General features: G+C 48.7%; 1 protein-coding gene across 1 annotated transcript; it reads right to left on the bottom strand.

Moving 5' to 3' along the window:
• Positions 1-9138: 9138 nt before the first annotated feature.
• On the bottom strand, positions 9139-11085 carry Cstb (cystatin B). Its single transcript, XM_021175003.1, has 3 exons — positions 10905-11085; positions 9739-9840; positions 9139-9452 (listed from the first exon to the last, which is right to left on the bottom strand). Exons 1-3 carry the CDS (start codon positions 10968-10970, stop codon positions 9324-9326), a joined length of 297 nt encoding a protein of 98 aa, XP_021030662.1. The 5' UTR covers positions 10971-11085; the 3' UTR covers positions 9139-9323.
• Positions 11086-21463: the final 10378 nt, after the last annotated feature.

Below are 21463 nucleotides of genomic sequence, written 5' to 3'. Positions count from 1 at the left end.
GGCACTGAGAGATGGAGTATGCCCAGGTGATCCACCTGCAAGGAGCTGAAGACCAGCCATTGGCTAACGATCCAACAGTTCAGTTGCTCCTGAGTTCTCGTGCCACCTGGCTCCTTGACCTTTTGACAGTGACGTTGAATGGTGAGACTTAGGAGTTCCATGACTATAACTTTGTTATGGGCTTAGGTGTGAAGCATTGGAGCATTTCAGAGGAAGGCATGAAGGCGGGCGGGGGGGGGGGCTGTCTTAGAGAAGAGATCCTTGGGTCCCTATTTGGCCATTCAGCACGAGGGGATGTGTGGTCCTGCAGAGGCTGACAGGGACAGAACAGACAGTCTGGTGTCCAGAGACTACTGCCTTGACTGCTTCCATTTAAGGAGACCTCTGTTATTTAGATAGCGAGAGGCTGGGTGTATTCAGATGAGATGGCAGCACCAGCTGCTTCTGAAAGTGCCAGGCACAAGGCTGAAGCACTTTGGCTTGTGGCCCTTTTTCTGTTTGCTATTGGAAGCAGCATCTTCCAAGTCTCGCGATTCAGACCTTCCCGCTTCCTAATGTGTGACACTGGACCCCACAGCAATTAGGATCACCTACCGCTTGAGACCTCCATTGAATCCTGTCATCAGAGCCTTTGCCATGCCAGGTACCATCTCTGCAGGTTCCAGGATATGGCCATCTTTGGAGGCCATTCCTTAGGGGGACACATCCTGAGACAACAGTGGTGTAGGGTGGGGGTCTTGAGTTGGTCATCTCTCCCTGGATCTGAGTCGAACCTCCCCCTGAGGCTCACAGTTAATCTCACCCAACTCAAGGTCTCCCCTCGGGAGGGGAGGAAGGCCAGCTTCCAGCTCACTACCCTCAAGGGTTCCAAGCTGGTGCCTGGACTAGGAAGTCAAGGTCATCCAAGTGTCCAGCCAGTAGTGAAGGACATGCCCTTGCTAGAGCAAGAGCAGCAGAGGGAAGGGAGGTGGGACAGGAGGTCCCAGGATGTGTAGTAGCCAGAGGACTTGTGGGTTTCTAGGCCTCATTAGACTGCCAGCAAGATCTGGTCATTACAGTCCCTGGGGACAGCTCCCTCCTGTGCATCTGGTCTCTCCTGAGCACTTCTGGCCCTTGCTGAGTCCAATTCTGACTTGCCAGTTTGCCCCTGCGACCTGGTGGGGTCTTGTGCCATCTGTTGCCTTCAACTCTGTGTGAGGGCAGGGAGCCTAGAGACCTGGCCAGTGCTTGCTAAGCCAGACTTTCACTACCTCAGGGAGTTATCAGGACCAGGCTAAGCTAGTCAGTGGCAGTGCTTCTTCCCTCCAGAGGCTGACCCAGGCCATCAATGCTTCCCTGTGGCATGGCTTTACCCACACTTGAAGGGTGTCCAGAACCCAGCCAGGGAAGCGGGAGAGGACAGAGGGTCCTGACACCACCACTCTGATCCCTTGTTGCAATATGGCACATCACAGTGGTTGACCCACTCAGAATGAGAAGTCAGGATGTGGCTGTAAAATGCAAGTGGAGAGTAAATTAACTCTAGGTAGATGTCTGCTCCCCTGGTGAGGTCTTCCAAACACCACAGTTAGGATGAGGACAGGCTGCACTGGGACCCTGCCTCACGTCTGGTGTCTTAACAAGAACATGGTCCGTGGTTAGTACATTACAGTCCAGGGCCATGGAACTCCTCGGCCCTACCCCTGGAGAACTAGATCAACACATTCCTTCCAAACAAGGTCCCCAGGAGCACAGAGTAGTCCCTGAGCCAGGACAAGGGACCTGAAGGGTCTGGCCTGAGGTCTCCCTCCAGCCTCCTCACTGAGGAGAGTACCACTCATCTGGGCTGGATCTGGGGCACAGCTGAGGGCAGCAGGGGAGGAATGCACTCGGTCCCTGCAGATGTGCCTGCAGCTGCTGGAGCTCTCAGGCCATCACTGCCCAGATCAACCAGAAGGATAAGCTGCCCTCACTTCCTGGGATGGCTTTTCTGTGGCAGTGGGCATGAGCAGAACCTGGTGGGTGAGAACAGGGCATCAGATAGAAGCAGCTCCGACCCTGGTATTCACTGTGACAGCGACCCAGGGTTAATTGAGTCCCTACAAGAATGTCCCCATCTTGACACCCCAGGCCTGTGCCCACGACCTCTTTTAGAATGAAGCGGTTGATAGGGAATTGGTGGCCGTGTTGGATTAGGTGGCAGTGTTCAACCCATGACTGCTGTCCTTGCAGAAAGGAAATTTGGAGACACAGAAGTTGGGATATGGAAGCAGGAGACTGGAGGAGGGCAGCCCAGAGCCAGGGCAGGGGCAGGGGCAGGAGCACCAGTGTGTGGGCAGCAAGGGCAGCAGACACAATGCCTACGGAAAGAGTGTCCCCACCAACCCTTGCCCACTCCTGGATTTTTTTTACCTAAGGCAACAAAACTGTCAGAGGATTAGTTCTTGATGTTTAAGCCATTGGTTGTGACAATTTCTGGACAATATGCTTGGTGCCTGTGCACAGGCATGGACCCAGGTATTTAAAAAAGGGGGGGGGGTGTTCTCTGTGTAGCCATGGCTGTCCTGGAACTATTTTTATAGACCATGCCAACTCACAGAAATCCACCTACACCTGCCTCTCAAGTGCCAGAATTAAAGGTGTGGGCCACCACTGTCCACTTTAAACCCAGCTTTTTTTTTTTTTTCTTTTAATGATGAGGACACTGTAGCTATCTTCAGCTACACACCAGAAGAGGACATCGGATCCCATTGCAGATGGTTGTGAGCCACCATGTGGTTGCTGGGAATTAAACTCAGGACCTCTGGAAGAGCAGTTGGTGCTCTTAACCACTGAACTGTCTCCCCAGCCCAAACCCAGTTTTTTTTCTTTTTTTTTTTTTTTTTTTTGGCTTTTTGAGACAGGGTTTCTCTGTGTAATCCTGGCTGTCCTGGAACTCACTCTGTAGACCAGGCTGGCCTCAAAATCAGAAATCTGCCTGCCTCTGCCTTCTGAGTGCTGGGATTAAAGGCATGCACCACCACACCCGGCCCCAGCTATTAAAGTTTGGCCTACAGCAGACAGCCTCTCCTGGCTGCTCCTAGCATCCAACCTTGGCTGCTAGGCATGTCTCTGCAACAAGCTGATCTCCTTCTCTGCTCCCAGCCCTCCTGTGGCTCCCTATCTGCCTCCCATCAGAACCACCACAGGGCGTTATGCATGGTGGCTCCTAGCCTCGTCCACAGAACCTACCCTGTTCTGCTTCTCCAGTGACTCTGTTGTCATCCAGGCAGGAACAGTTATGCTACCTCCAAACAACCCATTAGGGCTCCTGCATACGCGGGTAATGGAATGATTCCTCCCCTCAGGTCTGCAATTTTCCCCTTGCACGACATGCATCCAATTAAGATTGCATGCATTATTATCAGTGGCTTAAAGGGCTCTAATGTCATCTAATCAGCAGCACCTAACTGCACCTCTTTCCAGTGCAGGCTGAAGAGCAGGAGGGTGTGGTGACACCAGCTGACTCTTCTCCCTGTGGCCAAGGACACTGTTAACATTCCTGGCTGCCCTGCTAGGCCTCTCAGACTTCACCCAGCCCAGTACATGCTACTCCACCCAACTAAATGAAGACACTGGATGCAAATCCTTCAGAACAGTAACTGAGACCTCTTGATGCCTGAGGGCTGGGTCCCAGTGCTTGCTGCTTGGCTCTGAGATCCCGAGCGAAGGCCTGAGGCTCTTGGGAAGGAGTACCCTTTAATTAGTACTTTCTCAATTCCATTCCCACCAGGGCAGCATTGAGGAACGTCTGTCAAGAGGCTGGGTTCATATGTGGAGGCAGAGTGAGCACCTTCAAACCTCCTTGGCCACACAAACCCCAGCTTGGAGCAGCTCACTCTTTTTTTTAAAGATTTATACATAAAACAATGTATATGAGTACACTGTAGCTGTACAAATGGTTGTGAGCCTTCATGTGGCCGCTGGGAATCAAACTCAGGACCTCCGCTCATTCCAGCCCTGATCACTCCAGCCCAAAGATTTATTTTTTTATTATATGCAAGTACATTGTAGCTGTCTTCAGACACACCAGAAGAGGGCATCAGATCTCATTACAGATGGTTGTGAGCCACCATGTGGTTGCTGGGATTTGAACTCAGGACCTTCGGAAGAGCGGTCAGTACTTCCAACTGCTGAGCCATCTCTCCAGCCGGAGCAGTCCATTCTTGCCTATGCTGTGGCAAGGTATCCTTCACCTGTCTCTCCCATCTGGACTTAAATGTGGTGCTGGTGCTCGAAACAGCATGGTGATGCTGTCAGCCTGAACAACACTGACACATGCCAATCATTTTCCTTCCAAGGGGACAGAGGTGGTGAGATGTCAGGCAGGTGCCAGCTTCTGGGGCAGGGCTTGACCCTAGGTACAGGGAGAGGCCTCACCTACCATAGGGTGCCACAAGCAATGAATGGCTTTGCTTAACTCTGAGTCTTTTGTTCACATTGCTCAGGTAGGACACTCTGAGGCAAGGTACGTCCATCAAAATCATAAGAACATCTGCATTCCAGTGTCTAGAAGGGTCATAGCCCATCATAAGTCCTTAGTGAGGGTGTGACTTTGTTGCCTGCCCACTGTTCCAAAATGAGCATCTAGTGAGGCTGGGGACCCAGCATCTTTATTGGTATAGAAGGTTGGGCTTTCTAACCAGCAGCTTGCTAGGCCTCCAAGTCATTAGCTCTGGTTCTTCTGGTTCAGATCCTGCAAGCAGAATGTCTCCACATGGCTCCCAAGGAATTTTTGAGGCCTTCCGGCCATGTCTGTGCTCCCTCCTTCAGAGCTCTCTCCCAGCACGTGCCTTCATTCTCTACAGTCTGGGAAGTCGGAGGCACCCCTCAGCTCCCATGACCTCCTTCTCAGATCTCAAAGGGAACATGGCTCCTTTTACCCACCCATCAGGCCCCCACCTCTCATTCACACCACCTGACTTGTCTGCTGTGGTTTAGGTGTGAAACACCCTCCAGGCCTGGCGAGATGGCTCAGCAGGTAAGAGCACTGCTCTTCTGAAGGTCCTGAGTTCAAATCCCAGCAACCACATGGTGGCTCACAACCACCCGGAATGAGTCTGACGCCCTCTTCTGGTGCGTCTGAAGGCCAACTACAGTGCACTTAGATATAATAATAAATAAATCTTTGGGCCAGAGCAAGCAGGGACTGAGCAAGCGGGGTTGACCGGAGTGAGCAGAGGTCCAAAATTCAATTCCCAACAACCACATGAAGGCTCACAACCATCTGTACAGCTACAGTGTACTCATATACATAAAAATAAATAAATAAATCTTTTTTAAAGAAAGAAAGGAAGGAAGGAAGGAAGGAAGGAAGGAAGGAAGGAAGGAAGGAAGAAAGAAAGAAAGAAAGAAAGAAAGAAAGAAAGACCCCCCCCCAAAGACTCTTAGACTGGAGGCTTGGTCCCACAGCAGTGTTCTGAGGTGACCTGCATGGGAGGGTGACTTCATCAATGGCTAATCCAAGAATGAATCCATAGATAAACCACCTTTAGGAGGAGGGGCCTGGCTGGAGGAAGGAGGTCACTGGGGCTGTGCCTTTGAAGTACATAACTGGACCTCCTTGGTCCCTTCCTGCCTCCATCGGCCTTCTGGTTACCATGGATGAGCCACTCTGCCCAATCACATGCTCCCTCCTAGTTCTGATGCCCTACCTCACCACACACAGAGCCAGAGGCCACAGAGCTCGTCCTTCCCTTGTTTTCTCAGGTGAGGAAAAAAAATCTAATAGCCTCCAGTGTTGTGCCAGAGAAATGTTAGTGATTCCCCCAAAAACACATACAGGAGCTGATTTGATGCAACTCACAGCAGGGTCTTTATTCTATTATGGCTAGCTAGGGCTGCCCCAATGCACCACTGTCACGCAGGACAGTTTTGGTGGTGGGGATCCCCGAATGTCTATTGGGGTAAGGCTTTATAGTAAGTAAGCAGCAAGCAATGCTGTGTGAACATCTAATTGGAAAGCTATTATGGCCTTTAACACAATTGGCTGGTGTTGGGAGTCCTATCATAAACTTAACTTCTGCTCCCCCCTGCATTGGTGGTCATTAGGCAGGGGGTGGGCTTGTAATCTGGGGTGCAGGTTTGTTGGGGGAATAACCTAGAGACACTGGTCTTGTTAAGGGTGTAACCTGGAGACTCTGGTCTTGTTGGGGATTAGCCTAGAGACTGGAGCTAGGCTTAGGTTTTGTTGGGGGGCAACTTGGAAACTAATGCTAGATACCAGCCTGTTAGTTTACCTGAGTTCAAACTTAGGTCAGGTTCTCTAAAACGGAGTCTGAACATAACAAGGCTTTAGCATCACTGGGCAGTGGTGGCGCACGGCTTTAATCCCAGCACTGGGGAGGCAGAGGCAGGTGAATTTGTTCGAGGCCAGCCTGGTCTACAGAGTGAGTTCTAGGACAGCCAGGGTTACACAGAGAAACCCTGTCTCAAAAAACCCAAAACACCAAAAACAAACAAACAAACAAAAAGCAGCAGCATCTCACCAGCATGCTGTGAGCTCCGGGATGGCCTGAGGTGATATGGTTCTGCTATACATTTCCTGCAGGAGTTAATCAGCTCTTCAGCTCTCATGGTGCACACCCTGGGTCTGTGGTCCTGGTATCACAGTGTCCCAGCAACCTCCAGTCTGCTGTCTCCTCCATCCTCTCCGGGGGAAGCATTTGATGAGGCTGGCTACCTTGTAGAAATCACTTTACCCACTGTCTTAGTGAGGGTTTCTATTGTTGGGAAGAGACACCATGACCACAGCAACTCTTACAAAGGGCAACATTTCATTGGGGCTGGCTTACAGGTTCAGAGGTCTAGTCCATTATCATCATGGCGGGAAGCATGGCAGGGTTTGGGCAGACATGGTGCTAGAGGAGCCGAGAGTTCTACATCTTGATCCAAAGGCAGCCAGGAGGAGACTTTCCACACTGAGCGGAGCCTGAGCATAGGAGCTCTCAAAGCCTACCTACACAAGGACATAAAGCCATACTTCCTAATAGTGTCACTCCCTATGGTCAAGCCTTTATACACTTGAATCTATGGGGTCCATACCTATTCAATCCACCATACCCACCCATGTCCGTATCAGGCCCCCTGTCAACTACAGCTTGTATCCATGGTCCTACAGTGACCTTGCTCCGTGTATCCTGCTTCCACAACTTCTAATCCTAAGCACAGCGTCTGCCTACTCTGGTTGCTCATTGTAGGAAGAGGGGATTTCCAGCCACAGCTGCTGACTCATCTCCCTTTGGATGACATATTGGCCCCTTCTTACACCCTCAGAGGCATCTTCATTACCTGCTGTCTCATGCACTGAGTGGGAACATGTCAGGTCTCGAGAGCAAAGCAGGTTTCACTTTGTATGGTTTTTCTGGTTTGGTTTTTTGTTTACTTTGATTTTTGAGACAGGCTTTCTCTGTACACAGACAGCTTCTGCCGTCTTGAAATTCTCTTAGACCAGGTTAGACTCAAATTCACAGAGATCCACTCAGCCTCACTACCACCGCCTGGCCACTATGCATGTTTTCACTGTCTGCTGTCTTTGGTGCTGGGGCTCCAATCATGGCGAATGCTCAGCAGGCACCTCTGAGATACAGGCTTGTTCTTGAGGCCCTGTGTGGCACAGGAGGCTGAGCCCACTATTCACTGCACCACCCACTCCCCAGCTCTGGGAGCTCACTGGAGGCCCCTCACTGTCCTTATCACCAGGGTTCAAAAGTCTGTCTGCAGACAGTCTCAAGGGGCTTTGAAGGTGACTACAGTTCAGCAGACCTCAGGACTGTGTTTGCAGCATGACTCTGAACTCAAGTATGTCACCCGTCTTCATCCAGCCTGGTCTAAGGGTCAGGACACTGACCTGCACGGGAGAGCACTGGCCTTCCTAAGGGAAGCAGGTTCTGGAAGGTTGACTGGTCAGGACGCCTCCACTTAGGAACACAAAGGTCCAGGTTGTGCTCTGAAGTGTGTAGCTGACAACTGTGGTGTGTCAACACATGAATGCATCCCTGCAGCCTGGTGACTCCCTCAAAACCTTTCATCGGAGGAGACTGAGCCATGGGAACGGATAGCCCTGGCTGGGATGAGCAATACTGGAAGGGTGGATGCTAGGTGCGGTCCTGACTCTCCCACCTAGGTGCTATGACTCGGCGAACATGGTCACTACCGTGCCCTAGATCCGAAAGACTTTCCCAGGCTAGCGCAGGTCATGTCTATCACAGAAGAGACTCTACCCGCTGGGTCACTTCAGCTATGAATTGTTGGGATGACCCATCCCCATACGTGTTGAATCAATTGGCTATGGAGGTGTGTTCCTGTATTCTCAATTGTTAATTGCTATGTTGGCAGCGCCAGGATATGTAAATCGGGCTTCCTCACCTGCCCAAAAAGAAAACGCAAACTGCCTTGTGGAAGTCACGTGATCCTCAGTCTGGCCAATTGGCAACAGTGCGGAGCACAGTCTGGCTGCTGATTGGCTCAGATTGGATGATGAATAAAGAGCTTGTGGGGCTGAAGCTGGGGCAGAAGTAGGGCAAAAAGACAGAAGACCCACCAGAATGGAAGCCATGTAGGGAGGTAAAGCAGAGAGAGCCACATGGTGAGGACGCAATGGCAGGGAAGTCGGCTGTATGGCTAGCTCAAAGACTGCCCTAGCAAAAGGTTAACAGCCGTACACTATACAGATGTCTCCGCATCTTTATTGGTACCAGTTTATATACGGTTCAGTGGCTAAAGACACTTGCTGTCATTCCTCATGACCTGAGTTCAATCCCAGGAAGCAATATGGTGGAAGGAGAGACTCACCTCCAGCAGGTTGTCCCCGGACCTCCAATGTGCACCGCGGCATGAACGTATATGCTCATGAGCATATCCGTCGGTAAATAAATGTAGAAGTAAAATAAACACATCACTTGCCCTTTCTTGGTATATCTACATTATAACTGTGATCTGTTTGTTTGGAGACAGGGTTTCTCTGTGTAGCCTGGCTGTCCTGGAACTCACTCAGAAGACCGACCAGTCTGGCCTTAACCTCCTGAGTACTGGGATTAAAGGCATGAGCCACCACTGCCTGGTGTGACAGTGATTTTTTTCAAACAAAGGGGGAAAAATTAAAACTAAGGACACAGTTCGTATAGTCTCTAAAAATATATATTTAGAGAGATCATATACAGTTTTCTGAAAATAATTATTTGGAAGGATGCAAAATACAACGCAGTTTGAGAATCACAAAAGAAACTTGCTCAACTCCCTTCTCTCCATCATGGAGGGGTGTTTTACTGCGTGGTCCCAAACACAGGTGCAAAGGAATCCCCGGATCAGAAGTATGAGAGCTCATCATGCTTTTCTTTGTTGGTCTGGTAAGAGGACAGGGTCAGAGGCTTGTTTTCATGAGGGAGGGGCTGAAACACCCTCAAGTGCACGCATTTATCTTCACCCACATCAACCTGGAGGAAGAGACAGACAGACAGACCTGTGAGTGAAAGGTAAGGTTCCAGCTCCAGGCTTAACCCAGCCTTAGAAACTGAGCCAGAACAGGACACCAGCCACTAACTTAGCCGGTGATAACCCTTGTCTCCTCCTTTAAGGCCGGGAACCCTAACACCCCCAAATTCATCCTCTCAGAACATGTACAAGTCCCCTTAAGGGGTTCTCTGCAGGAAGTTGCAGGACACTCTGCTCTACTCTGAGACTATGTCCCCAGTTCATGCCAAGCGACTATCAAGTACCCACCTTGATGAAGAAGTTGGTGCCAGCCACTATCTGTCTCTTGAAGGATATGGCTTTAAAGACATCAAACTTCTGATTTTCTTTCGCTTCAAGCTGGGACTTCACCTGGATGGTGGGTGAGAAGGAAGGACTCAGATTCACGCACAGGTGCCCCCCTCCCCCCGCCAGCCTTCAACACCGGAGTTCCTCACTCCGGGGGACATGGTAAACTGTCGGCCCCACTGATAAAGGACAACACAGCTCCCTTTTTGGTGGGGGTGGGGGGGACACACAGGGTCTCACTGTGTAGCTATGGCTGGCACGGAACTAAGCAGACTGGGCTGGCTTCAAATTCAGAGAGACTCGCCTGTCTCTGCCTCCTGAGTGCTGACATGGCACGTGGCCAAGGTTCCCTTGCCTGGCCAGTGTGTCTGTAACATTTCCTCATTTCCAGGGTCTCGTGGAGCTGACTCACTCCTCCTTGGCCACTTCAGTCAGAGCAAACACGTCCCAAGATCAGCTAGGCTTAGTGGACAGGGTCCTGGGCTTGGGGCGTGGCAGGAGAGCTGAAGAGAGGACTTGTTTAACTTTTCTTCTCTTGCTAATACCCTGAACCTCCCCCTACCTTGTACTGAATCTCTGCTCTGCTAACAGTAGGGCAGCCTGGGCCCAAGGTCCACACCTTCATTTCAGACTAGGCACAAGCAAGTTCTACAACTTCTGGTTTTGATCTTTTTTTTCCCTGAGGGGCAGAGTTGGTGATGGTGGTGGTGGTATCAGTTGAATTCCTGCCACTGAGCTAAACAGTCCTAGCTCTTTCTTTTGAGGAGACAACCACTGTAGCCCAGTCTGGCTTTCTCTTGTTTAGGCCTGGGTGTACGTCAAAAAGGTGCAGTCTAGGTTCTAACAGCTGCCTTCCTCAATTCTCTGGGACCAGCGGATCCCTCCACCGATCCGGGGCTAGTTCCCTAATAGGTGAGTGGCCCTCTTGTATGCAAGCGGCAGAAGACTCGCCCCAGTTCCCGGCCCTGAATCTTCCAACCAGGTCCAGAGCCCCCAGCTCCCAGTCACACTTGTGGCCGCCCCTGAAACCCGCTGCAGGACCTGGCCGGTCTGGACAGGCCGGTCCCTGAGGCCGCCGGGTCTCCGCAGGCCTGGCTCAGGCTGGCCTGACCTGGGCCCAGCCTCACCTGGTCAGCGAGCTCCTGCGTCTCGGCCGTGGCTGGCATTGTGGCAGATGGCGCGCCACACATCATCTTGGCAGCAGTAATCGGGGTAGCGCGGAGAAGCTGAAGACAGAGCCAACTAGGAGACCTGGGTGCCTGGACCCTAGAAAAACCTGGCTTGGCTCCGCCCCCCGGACCCGTGCCACGTGACAGCGACGGGGCGGGGCGCCGCACCCTCTCGCTCACTCTACTGTCACCACCCTCGGTTCCAAGCAGAGTCAGGAGACCCAGGCTGGGCGTGGGCGGAGGGTGAGGCATGGTGGGTGCGTCACGTCCTTTCCCTGAACGGACACTAACAGGGGTTGGGAGGCTGGGAGTCCTGATTGCCCCTCAATGGTCGTGAAGTGATTGTAGGAGTATCTCTGACCCGGCTTAGGGGCTTCCGGGTCCTCACAGGATGCAGAGATGTGAGAAGGGGTCCTAGTCTTTCCATGGAGTAGGTGGACACGAAGTACAGCCCTGGCCATCTCAATTTCCCCTTGTCCTGTGAATATTAAGTGGGGGTCTTGGTGGGTCCCTACCCCGCCCTTCCATGGAGTGGGTACAGAAATAAATGATTGAGGACCTAGACGTCTCAGATCCCTGTTCCCTGTCCCCCGGCCCCGTCCTTTCCTCCCCTCCCCAACGTGGACTGAGTTTTTGGGTCCTGATAACCCCATGAAATAAGAGCTTCCATTCTTTTTGAATGACATGGCCTTGTCAGGCGGTAGGCGGGGCTTGGGGATCCCAGCCCCATCACCACAGAGCTGGGTAGGTGGTCTATTCTGGGTGAGACTCTATTCTCACACGCCCAACACAGGCTGGGAACCATGAGGACCCCGGATATGCCCTCTGTCAGTGCTCTTACTTGAGTGACCTTCAAACCCGTGTCTCCTTTTGCAAAACTGTCACAATTTGATAGCGGGACATGATGGTATACACCTGCAATCCTGGCACTTGAGAGGCTAAGCAAGCTAACCTGACTATGCAGTGAGACCTTGGCTTAAAAAAAAATTAAAAATAATTTGGGGGCGCAGAGGTAGCTCATGGTAAGGGGCTTGCCACGGAAGTGTGACAGCCTGAATTTGATATTTGGAACCCAGTCAAAGAGCCGAGTGAGGGGCTGGAGAGATGGCTCAGCAGTTAAGAAAACTGGCTGCTCTTCCAGAGGTCCTGAGTTCAATTCTCAGCTCCCACATACTAGCTCACAACTCCAGTTCCATGGGATCCTATTTCTCCACCCCCTGGCCTCAATGGGCACTAGGGATGCAAGTGGTGCCCAGACATACACAGAGACTTGTGGTGGAGGCAGTCAACCCAAACTAAGACAGAAGTTGGTACCAGACACTGGAGTATTGCTGGGATTAGGCCTGACCATGCTTTGGTTTGGAGGAATGTGGATTTTGGGTTAGAAAAGCAATTGATCACTTAATAGTTCATAGGGCCATAGTTGTAGGAATATGGAAGACAGTGGTGATGAAGGTGATGTGAGCTTTGGGGGTCTGGCTCAAGAAGTTTCAGAGGACAAAACTATTTGTATGTGGCCTAGAGACTGTTCTCGAGCTTTGGCTAAGAACGTGGCTGCTTTTTTGCTCTTGTCTAAAAAGTCTTCCTGAGGCTAAATTGAAGTCTTTGGGATTAGTTGAGCTGGCAGAGGAAATTTCAAAATGGCCCAGTATCAACTCTCTTGTGTGGTTGTTAGTGGTCACTCTTATGAAGATCTATAATGAAAAGGAGCAAGCTGAGGAAGTAAAAAATACAAAATGTACAGAAAAGGGGGCACCAGGAGGTGGAAAGGAGCTAAACCCTGTTTTTTAAGGAGTTAAACAGGTAACAGAAAAGTCAAATGTTTAAATAAAGGGAATGGTGACTTCAGAGCAAGAGTCTGCCCAGCTAAGCTTTCAACCTTCGAAAAGGAATTAAAAGAAAGTTTAGAGCCAGGTGTGGGGGTGCATGCCTTTCATCCCAGCAGTTGTGTGAAGCCAGTTTTGTCTACAGATCAAGTTTCAGGACAACCAAGCTCAGGCAGTGAAGGAAAGCAGGGGGTCGGTTCTCAGCCTCAGCTTGGCAGCTTCGGTCACATGGTTCTGGCTTTAGAGGCGAGGATAGAAGACAGGGGTTATGGAATCTCCCTCTGAGGTCAAGGGAAGCTGCTGAGGCCAGGTATGTGTCATGGGTGGAGGCCTATAGAGGCCATCATGTGAAGCTATGAAAGTGAAGCCCGGATTGCCTTGGAGAAACCAAGATATTGGAGATACCAGAGCCGAGGGATAGCTGTTGAGGAAAGCTGCTAACAGGGAGTGGAGCCAGCCCAGGAGAGAGACATATGCTGCAGCCAACACAGCTGAAAGAGTTGGAAATCTCAAGAGCACTTTGGCATCAGACTTGGAGATGCAGAGGTTGGACTTTGCCCAGCTGGTTTTAGTCTTGCTTTGGTCCAGTATTCCCTTCCTGTGCTCGCCTTTCTCCCTTTTGGAATGGTGATGGATATCCTGTGCTATTATATGTTGGAAGTATGTGATCTGCTTTCTGATTTTGATTTTTATAGGGACTTACAGTTGAGAGATTGCATGAGTCTCAGAAGAGACTCTAAACTTTGGATTTTAAAAAAGTTTGATGGGGTTTGGGGGCTGGAGAGATGGCTCAGCGGTTAAGAGCAATGACTGCTCTTCCAGAGGTCCTGAGTTCAATTCCCAGCAATCACATGGTGGCTCACAGCCATCTGTAATGGGATCTGATGCCTTCTTCTGGTGTGTGTTTGAAGACAGTGACAGTGTACTCATGTACATAAAATAAATAAACAAATCTTAAACAAGTTTGAGACTGTTACAGATTATCAGGACTGTGAAGTTGGACTAAATACACTTTGCATTATGATATGGCTATAAGCCTGTTGGGGCTAAGGAGTGCAATGCGGTTGTTTGAATAGACATTTCTCCCATAGGGAGGGGCACTAACAGGAGGTGTGGCTTTGCTGGAGTAGGTATGGCCTTTTTGAAGGAAGTGTGCCACTAGGACAGACTTTGAGGTCTCAGTTTCCTCATGCTGCCTGTGGATCAAGATATAGAAGTCTCAGCTCTTTCTCCAGCCAGTGTCACATCTACTTGCATGCCACAATGCTTCCTGGCATAAAGATAATGGACTGAACCTCTGAAACTGTAATCCAGGCCCAATTTAAATGTTTTCATAAGAGTTGCCTTGGTCGCGGTGTCTCTTCCTAGAAAATAACAATAACAAAACTCTAAGACACAGGCAAAGCACCTCCACACATTTTTAAAAATCAAGACAGGTGGGATGGCTGGCTCTTACAGTTCCTGCATAGGACAGGTGAATCCCCCGGAATGGCAGGATAGGCAGCCTGATCCTTATCCGTGAGCCAGATCCAAGGGAACAACCCTATCTCAAAAAATAAGGTGGACATCTCTTGAGGAATGATGCTTGAATTTGAATTCTAGTCTCCATGTGCTTGCTCCAACATGTGCGCCCATGCGCATATACATGTATGCATGCATACATGCATGCACACATACATATAATAATACAGAATTGATTGAATTGATTGTAGATTAAATCCCAACCTTAGTAACTCTCTGGAAGAAAAAGAAGGAATAAGTGTTTATTTCTATTATATATTATATTATTTATAATACGTCTTTATAACCCAGTTAAGCCTGTTGGCATAGCCCTGACTAGTGAAAACCATCGAGAGCCAGGAAGCTGTTTGACACAGTTCACAAAGCAAAGCCGGATGCTGTCTTCGCCACTGTGCTGTCTTTAACCTGGGTTTCTGATCTCTACGTGTTACATCTGTGGGGAACTTTTTACATTAGGATTCATTTATGTCTTTTCCCCAGAAAATGATTTCTGCTCTCAAAGAAGTAAACTTATTTGGCCTTACTCAAGAATCTTCATTGCCATGGAGATTGTGAAAGGGACAAAGACGTTGGATCGCCCCAGAATCCTCTTGGCATACCTGCCCCTAAGCAAACTCATTGGTAATGGCTCGGATTGTAGTCTATAGGACATTGCCCCCAGGGGGGGAAAAAGCTTAATAACAAAGTTAGTTTGCCTACAACAACCTTTGATAATATATATAGATGATATAAAAATAATATAAAAGAAATATAAGAATTTACCAATCATAAACAGACTGACTCACCTTAAGTTATGATGAGGTCTTAAAAGACACAGAGAAGACAAATGAATAGAACAGGCTAGCCTGCAGCCTGGGAGAGCTTTCTAACTTTTAAACCAGACTAACTCACAAGCTGTAGCTCAATCACTGTGCAGTGTTCAAGGCTTGGGAGCTCGCTTAGACTGACTCAGATGTTTTTCTCTCTGATTAATGGTTCACTGTCCAGAATGTCATATGTCATAAATGCTCAGGTAGACTATAAATCGATTTGAGTATGATAATGACCATTCTCTATTTGTAACATTTGTCCGGGGACAAAAACGATATGATCCATATGTCTTTTGAAATCTTAAGGTTGCCCTTTTTTGTGAAATCTGTAAAATAAAGAGACATCCTGGTTGTTAGTCAGTCAGACATACAAGATTCACTCAGTCATGATCTCTGACTCATTCATCTCTCTTCCACCTGCCCTTTTGTCCTCTGTTGGGACCTGTCTGATGCTGGGGCTGGCCCTCTGGCTCTGCCCACTATAAAGGGAAACTACAGGAAATAGGGGCCCAGCATGTTGCAGAAGAGGCCAATCAGGGTGCTGCCTCCCATGCTGGGGTTACGCTTGGTTGACTGGCAAGGGACACCACAGGAAAGAGACAGTGACTTTGCTGGGACCCCTCTATGTGAGCCATCTCTGAGGGGACAGAGGGCTCACAAGAGTGGGTAAGTCAAGGGAGTGAATGTGTAATTTTATTTTGTTTTGATTTTTTTCTTTGTGTGTATATGTATACACACACATGCATGTTTGCATATATGTGGGTGTACCCTGTGCATGTGTGTTCGCATACATGTGGGGAGGCCCAAGTAGATGTCCGGTGTCTTCCTCAGCTTACTCTACCTTGCTCAGTGAGGCAGGTTCTCTCAGAGCTTACTAATGTCTGGATAGCCACTTGATTCTGAGGCTACTGTAAATAGCCAGCCTGCTCCAAGGAACTCTAGTCTCTGTACCCTGTGAGAACCACGTTGCCCACCCAGCATTTCTGTGTGTTAGAGAGATCTACACTCTGGTCTCCATACTTGGTGCAGAAAGCACTTTATCCTCTGACCCTTCTGTCTACTCCCTGTTGGTTTTTAATTTTGATACCTGACCCTGTAGGTCAGGCTGGTCTTGAACTCAGATGCTCCTGCCTCAGCTTCCTCAGTCTGGAGACTGAGAGCGTGGACCAGCAAAAAGGTTTGGGTTGGTTGCTTGCTTTTTGGTTTTTTTTGGAGATGGGGTTTCTCTTTGTAACTGTCCTGGCTGCCCTGGAACTCCATCTGTAGACCAGGCTGGCCTCAAACTCAGAGATCTGCCTGCTTCTGCCTCCTGAGCTACCATACCTGGCCCAGTAAGAAGTTTTATGTGTCTATGGCTATGAACTAAGAGATAAGAGATAGGCAGAAGTATATATATATATAAAATTTATTTTTATTTATATGAATACACTGTAGCTGTCTTCAAACACACACCAGAAGAGGGCATCAGATCCCATTACAGATGGCTGTGAGCCACCATGTGATTTCTGGGAATTGAACTCAGGACCTCTGGAAGAGCAGTCATTGCTCTTAACTGCTGATCCATCTCTCCAGCTCCAGAAGTTCTTTTTTTTTTTTTTTTTTAAATCTTAGAATCATGGAGGGAAGCAGGAGAGGAGATGCAGACCATAGAGGGGTAGTTTCCTTCATAGCTGCTGGCTCTGCTACTGACAGACTAGAGGTACAGTGTGGATTGTGCCTTCGAGATTTCCCCAGCAGACAGACAGTTCTTTGTTGATACTTCCTTGTGGGTACCCACACTTTCCCCGTAGGAGGTGGACACCTGTGGAAACAGACAGGACAGCCCCAGAGAAAACAAGTAAGGCTGTTTATCCAGGGCTCACTGTGTGAGGGTGTCAGTGTGTCATAGTGTGGGTAGAGACAGAGGCAGGAAGAAGAGGGGAAGGCCTAACAACTAGAATTGGCCTTAAAAGGCTAGATTCCTTGCCTATTTTTTTAACGATTTATTTATTTATTTATTTATTTATTTATTTATTTATTTATTTAATGTATATATGAATACACTGTCACTGTCTTCAGACACACCAGCAGAGGGCATTAGATCCAATTACAGATGGTTGTGAGCCACCATTGGTTGCTGGGAATTGAACTCATGACCTTTGGAAGAGTAGCCAGTGCTCTTAACCACTGAGCCATCTCTCCAGCCCCTTCCTTGACTATTTTGCTAGACATATCCCAGGCTCTTTAATTCATTTTTCATCATGACACAGGGTCTAAGTTGCCCAGGCTGGCCTTGAACTCATTCACCTTTGTGCACTGAGGGAGATCGAACTCAGTTACCCATGCCTTTAGATTCTCCAGCCTTGACTTTCTGAGTAGCTGGGATTACAGGCTTTTACTACCAAATCTGCCCAAAAGATGACTTAAAGATATCATAACAAGCAGGCTCTTGGCTCCGCCTATTTTTATAAAACTCAGGACAAACAAACCCATTCACACCAACCTTTGCTCAATTCTGCAAGAATTGGGGCAGCATGAGATCACAGGGAGAAGAGGCTGGGGACATGGAAAGGCACACTCCTTTCTGTGGCTGACTAATAGCTCCTGCAGCTATCTCCGCACTAAACCCAAGGCTGTGTTCTGTTCCCAAGGCTATGTTCTGTTCCCAAGGCTGTTTGATGGACAAATAGACAAGACACTCCCGACCCCCCCCCCTCCCCCAAGTTGGAAGCCAGCATGGAAGCAGAGACTGTGTCATCTCAACACTTAGATGGCTGAAGCAAGATCAGAAATTTTGAGCTATTCTAGACTATCTGAAAAAACAATAATGAGCTGGGTGTGGTGGCACACACCGTTAAACCCAGTAATTGGGAGGCAGAGGCAGGTGGATCTCTTTGAGTTTGAGACCAGCATGGTCTACAGAATGAGTTCTAGGACAGCCAGGGCTGCACAGAGGAATCCTGTCTCACCAAACCAAAATAAATAAATACTACAAAAAAACAAAAAACAAAAAACAAAAAAAAAAAAACCAAATCCCTGCCTTGGGAGCATATGGTGTCTATGACATTGGGAAATAGGTTTATGACCCAAATTCTTACAGATTAGACTAGAGTGGCTAGCTTGAATCCTAGCACTCCACCTACCTTCACCTCCCTGTTACTGGGGTTATAAGTGGGTTATAAGTACCTGCCATTGTGCCCAATTCTTTTTTTTTTTTTTTAAGATTTATTTATTTATGAGTACACTGTCACTGTCTTCAGAAGATCCCAGTTACAGATAGCTGTGAGCCACCATGTGGTTGCTGGGAATTGAACTCAGGACCTCTGGAAGAGCAGTAGGTGCTCTTAACCACTGAGCCACTCTCCAGCCTCCCGTGTCCAATTCTTTAATGGGACCGGGAATCCAATTTAGGTCCTGAAGCTTGCAAGGCAAGCGCGTCAGCAACTGAGCCACCTAGCTCTCTAAGTCTACTCTGAGGTCTATTTTATGTACCGCATTGCTGTTCTGATGAACTTTTCTGTCAGAGATGCATGCTATGTCCTACTAAGATTCATCTCCAGCCTTGGTCTCTTGCCCTGTTTCTCACAGTTGTGATGAGTCAGCTCCGGCACATGTGTTTGTCATTTCATTGCTGGCTCTGTTGCCAGTGAAATGTGCCAGGAGCTCCTTTAGGTAGGGACCTCCTCTTGCTCACAGAGAATAGGCCTTGTGGTGGCCCACATCTTTCACCCTAGCCCTCTGGAAACAGTGAGAGGCAAGTGGATCTCCAGGCCTGGCAGGGCTAGCTAATGAAACAGGGTGTGGGGTGGGGGGGTTGGGGGTTGTGATGCAGAGAGAGAAGTGGGGGAGGGAGGGAGCCAGGGAAAGAGACTCCTTCAATGGACAGTATGAGGAGGCCGACAGAGAGGGAGAGAGAGAAAACACCATCAGCGAAATCTCTTACAACTTTCCAGCAGGTGAGGAACCCGGCTATAACTCAAAGCCAACTTTGGGTCCATAGGAGAGAGTTGTTTGTTCAGAGTGGCAGAGGTAAGGGACACTTACCTACAAGTCCCTGCTGCCTCCATAGAAAGTAAAGAGTGGTGTGCACGAGTTGTGGCCTGATTTCTGAGGGAAGGAGGAGGCAGCCAGACAGAGCCTCAACTTTTCCAACTTTTTCATTTACATAACAAACCAAATAGAGGAATGTTTCCACAGATAAGGGAGGGAGAGGGGGAACCTCTGGGCCGATGGGTGTCAGGATCCAGGGATTCAATGCTTCATAGCGTCTTTCAGACAATTCTGTCTCTCCTGAAGACCTGGGATCCTGACATTCAGCCTTATCTTCATCAGGCCTAGGGACAAGAGCCTAGCCTCATGGATGTGAGAGGATATTGCCACATACAGACATGTGACTTGTGGCTGCAGAACTGTCAGCTACAGTCCCACACAGCAGGAAGCATCACCTGTGTGTCCTAAGTCAAACAAGTGACATCAGTGACTGGGAGTTAGATCGCTCCAGGTCCAAAGCCAGAAACCGTCTTGGGATATTTTAGCCTGTGTAGCAGCCAGTGTGTGTCACCTACCTCTGTGTGTGACTTGGTGTTCTTGGAGCTCCAAAACTGTTTGACAAAGTTAACTATCAGGACATCTAAACTAAGTGAATCCACTAACGTCTCTTTCTCTCTTATGCCCTCCCCCAACCTTCCATATATGTATGTATGTATATATGTGTGTATGTATATGTGTGTGTATGTATATATCCTATATATAAATACACCTCATATATACCATATATCACACATACCTTTGGAGTGCCTCTTACTGACCTCACCCATCTTCTTAAAAATTTTCATTCAAAAAAATTTGTTACCAGAAATCTTGCGGCTTTTCATGCACCCCCTGACCTATATTTGTGATGATTCCTTCAAAAGATGGAGTTTGTTTGTTTGTTTGTTTGTTTGGGACAAGGTCTTTCTACATAACTCTGGTTGGCTCGGAACTCACAAGGCAGACCAGGCTGACCAGGAATTCACGGAGATCCACCTGTCTCTGCTGGGTGGGACTACAGGCCTGAATCGCCACAACCTTAAACAACCGTTTGCCCTGTAGGCTGCTCTCTAGTCTGCCTGCTAACTCAGTCCTCTCAGAGTGCTCTTCAGCACCTTACTTATGCCCTCATACATAAATCAGGGTATTGCCCTCTGCTTCCGAGACTCACACCTGGTTACCTGATAAGAGAGAAGAGGCTCCACCCTAGTTCTACTACACCCAGAGTCTCGAATTCAGCATCTGTTGTCCCTTGAGTCTCCTCTATCTCCCTTTCCTATGAAATAATTCCAATCTTTCTATTTATCTATCTATCCATCTATCTTTCTAAATATCTATCATCTATCTGCCTACCTATCTATCATCTAAGTATCTATCATCTATCTATATCTACCTATTATCCATCTATCTATCATTTATCTAGCTAGCTAGCTATCATTTATCTATATGTCATCTATATATGGCTCTCTCTTTACACACATAAACACTCATGCATGCATACACACACGGCACCCTCTCACTCACACATGCAGCACCCATGGCTGTAAATGTTAGATCACATGTCCCCAGACACCAGGCCAAACACACACACACACACACACCGCAGCTCTCATCTTTATTTGTCCTATTAGGACACACTCCATCACTCAGGTAAACTTGGTCCTGGCTGTCCTGTCCTTCAGCTTACACCTCTTCTCTTTTGGAAAGTCTTTCTTTGGACCCTTCCCCTGTAGCAGGCTATACTGAAGCTGAGCACTGAGCCTGGATCTTGGCTGACTTCCTGATTGATGTCACCCAACTCTGGTGTCTACAGGAATCAGACAAATAATAGTTTCTTCCGTGACCTGGAGTTTGAGAATGGGTAAAGCCAGGGAGCAGCTGCCCACTCTGACCTGTCCGTTATGGAATATTCCAAAAGTTGAACTTGGGCAGCTGACTATGGGAAAGCCTGGCCCAAGCAAATACTAATCTTTGTTCTTGAGATTTGCTCCTTCCAAAAGCAATTTTTTTTTTTTGAGACAGGGTTTCTCTGTAGCCCTGGCTGTCCTGGAACTCACTTTGTAGACCAGGCTGGCCTCAAACTCAGAAATCCGCTTGCCTCTACCTCCCGAGTGCTGGGATCAAAGGCGTGCGCCACCACGCCCGGATTTTCAAAAGCAATTGATGAGTGTGGTGGTTTGAATATGCTGGGCCCATATAGACTGGCACTATTAGGAGGTGTTGTCTTTGTCTTGCTGGAGTAGGTGTGGCCTTGTTGGAGGAAGTGTGCCACTGTGGGGGTGGGCTTTGAGATCCTCTTCCTAACCATGTGGGAGCCAGTCTTCTCCTAGCAGCCTTCAGATGAAGATGTAGA

This window comes from Mus caroli, chromosome 10 (genome assembly GCF_900094665.2).
Source record: "Mus caroli chromosome 10, CAROLI_EIJ_v1.1, whole genome shotgun sequence".
NCBI lineage: Eukaryota > Metazoa > Chordata > Mammalia > Rodentia > Muridae > Mus > Mus caroli.
The sequence above is the reverse complement of the archived record's forward strand: the minus strand, read 5'-3'. Positions and strand labels throughout refer to the sequence as shown.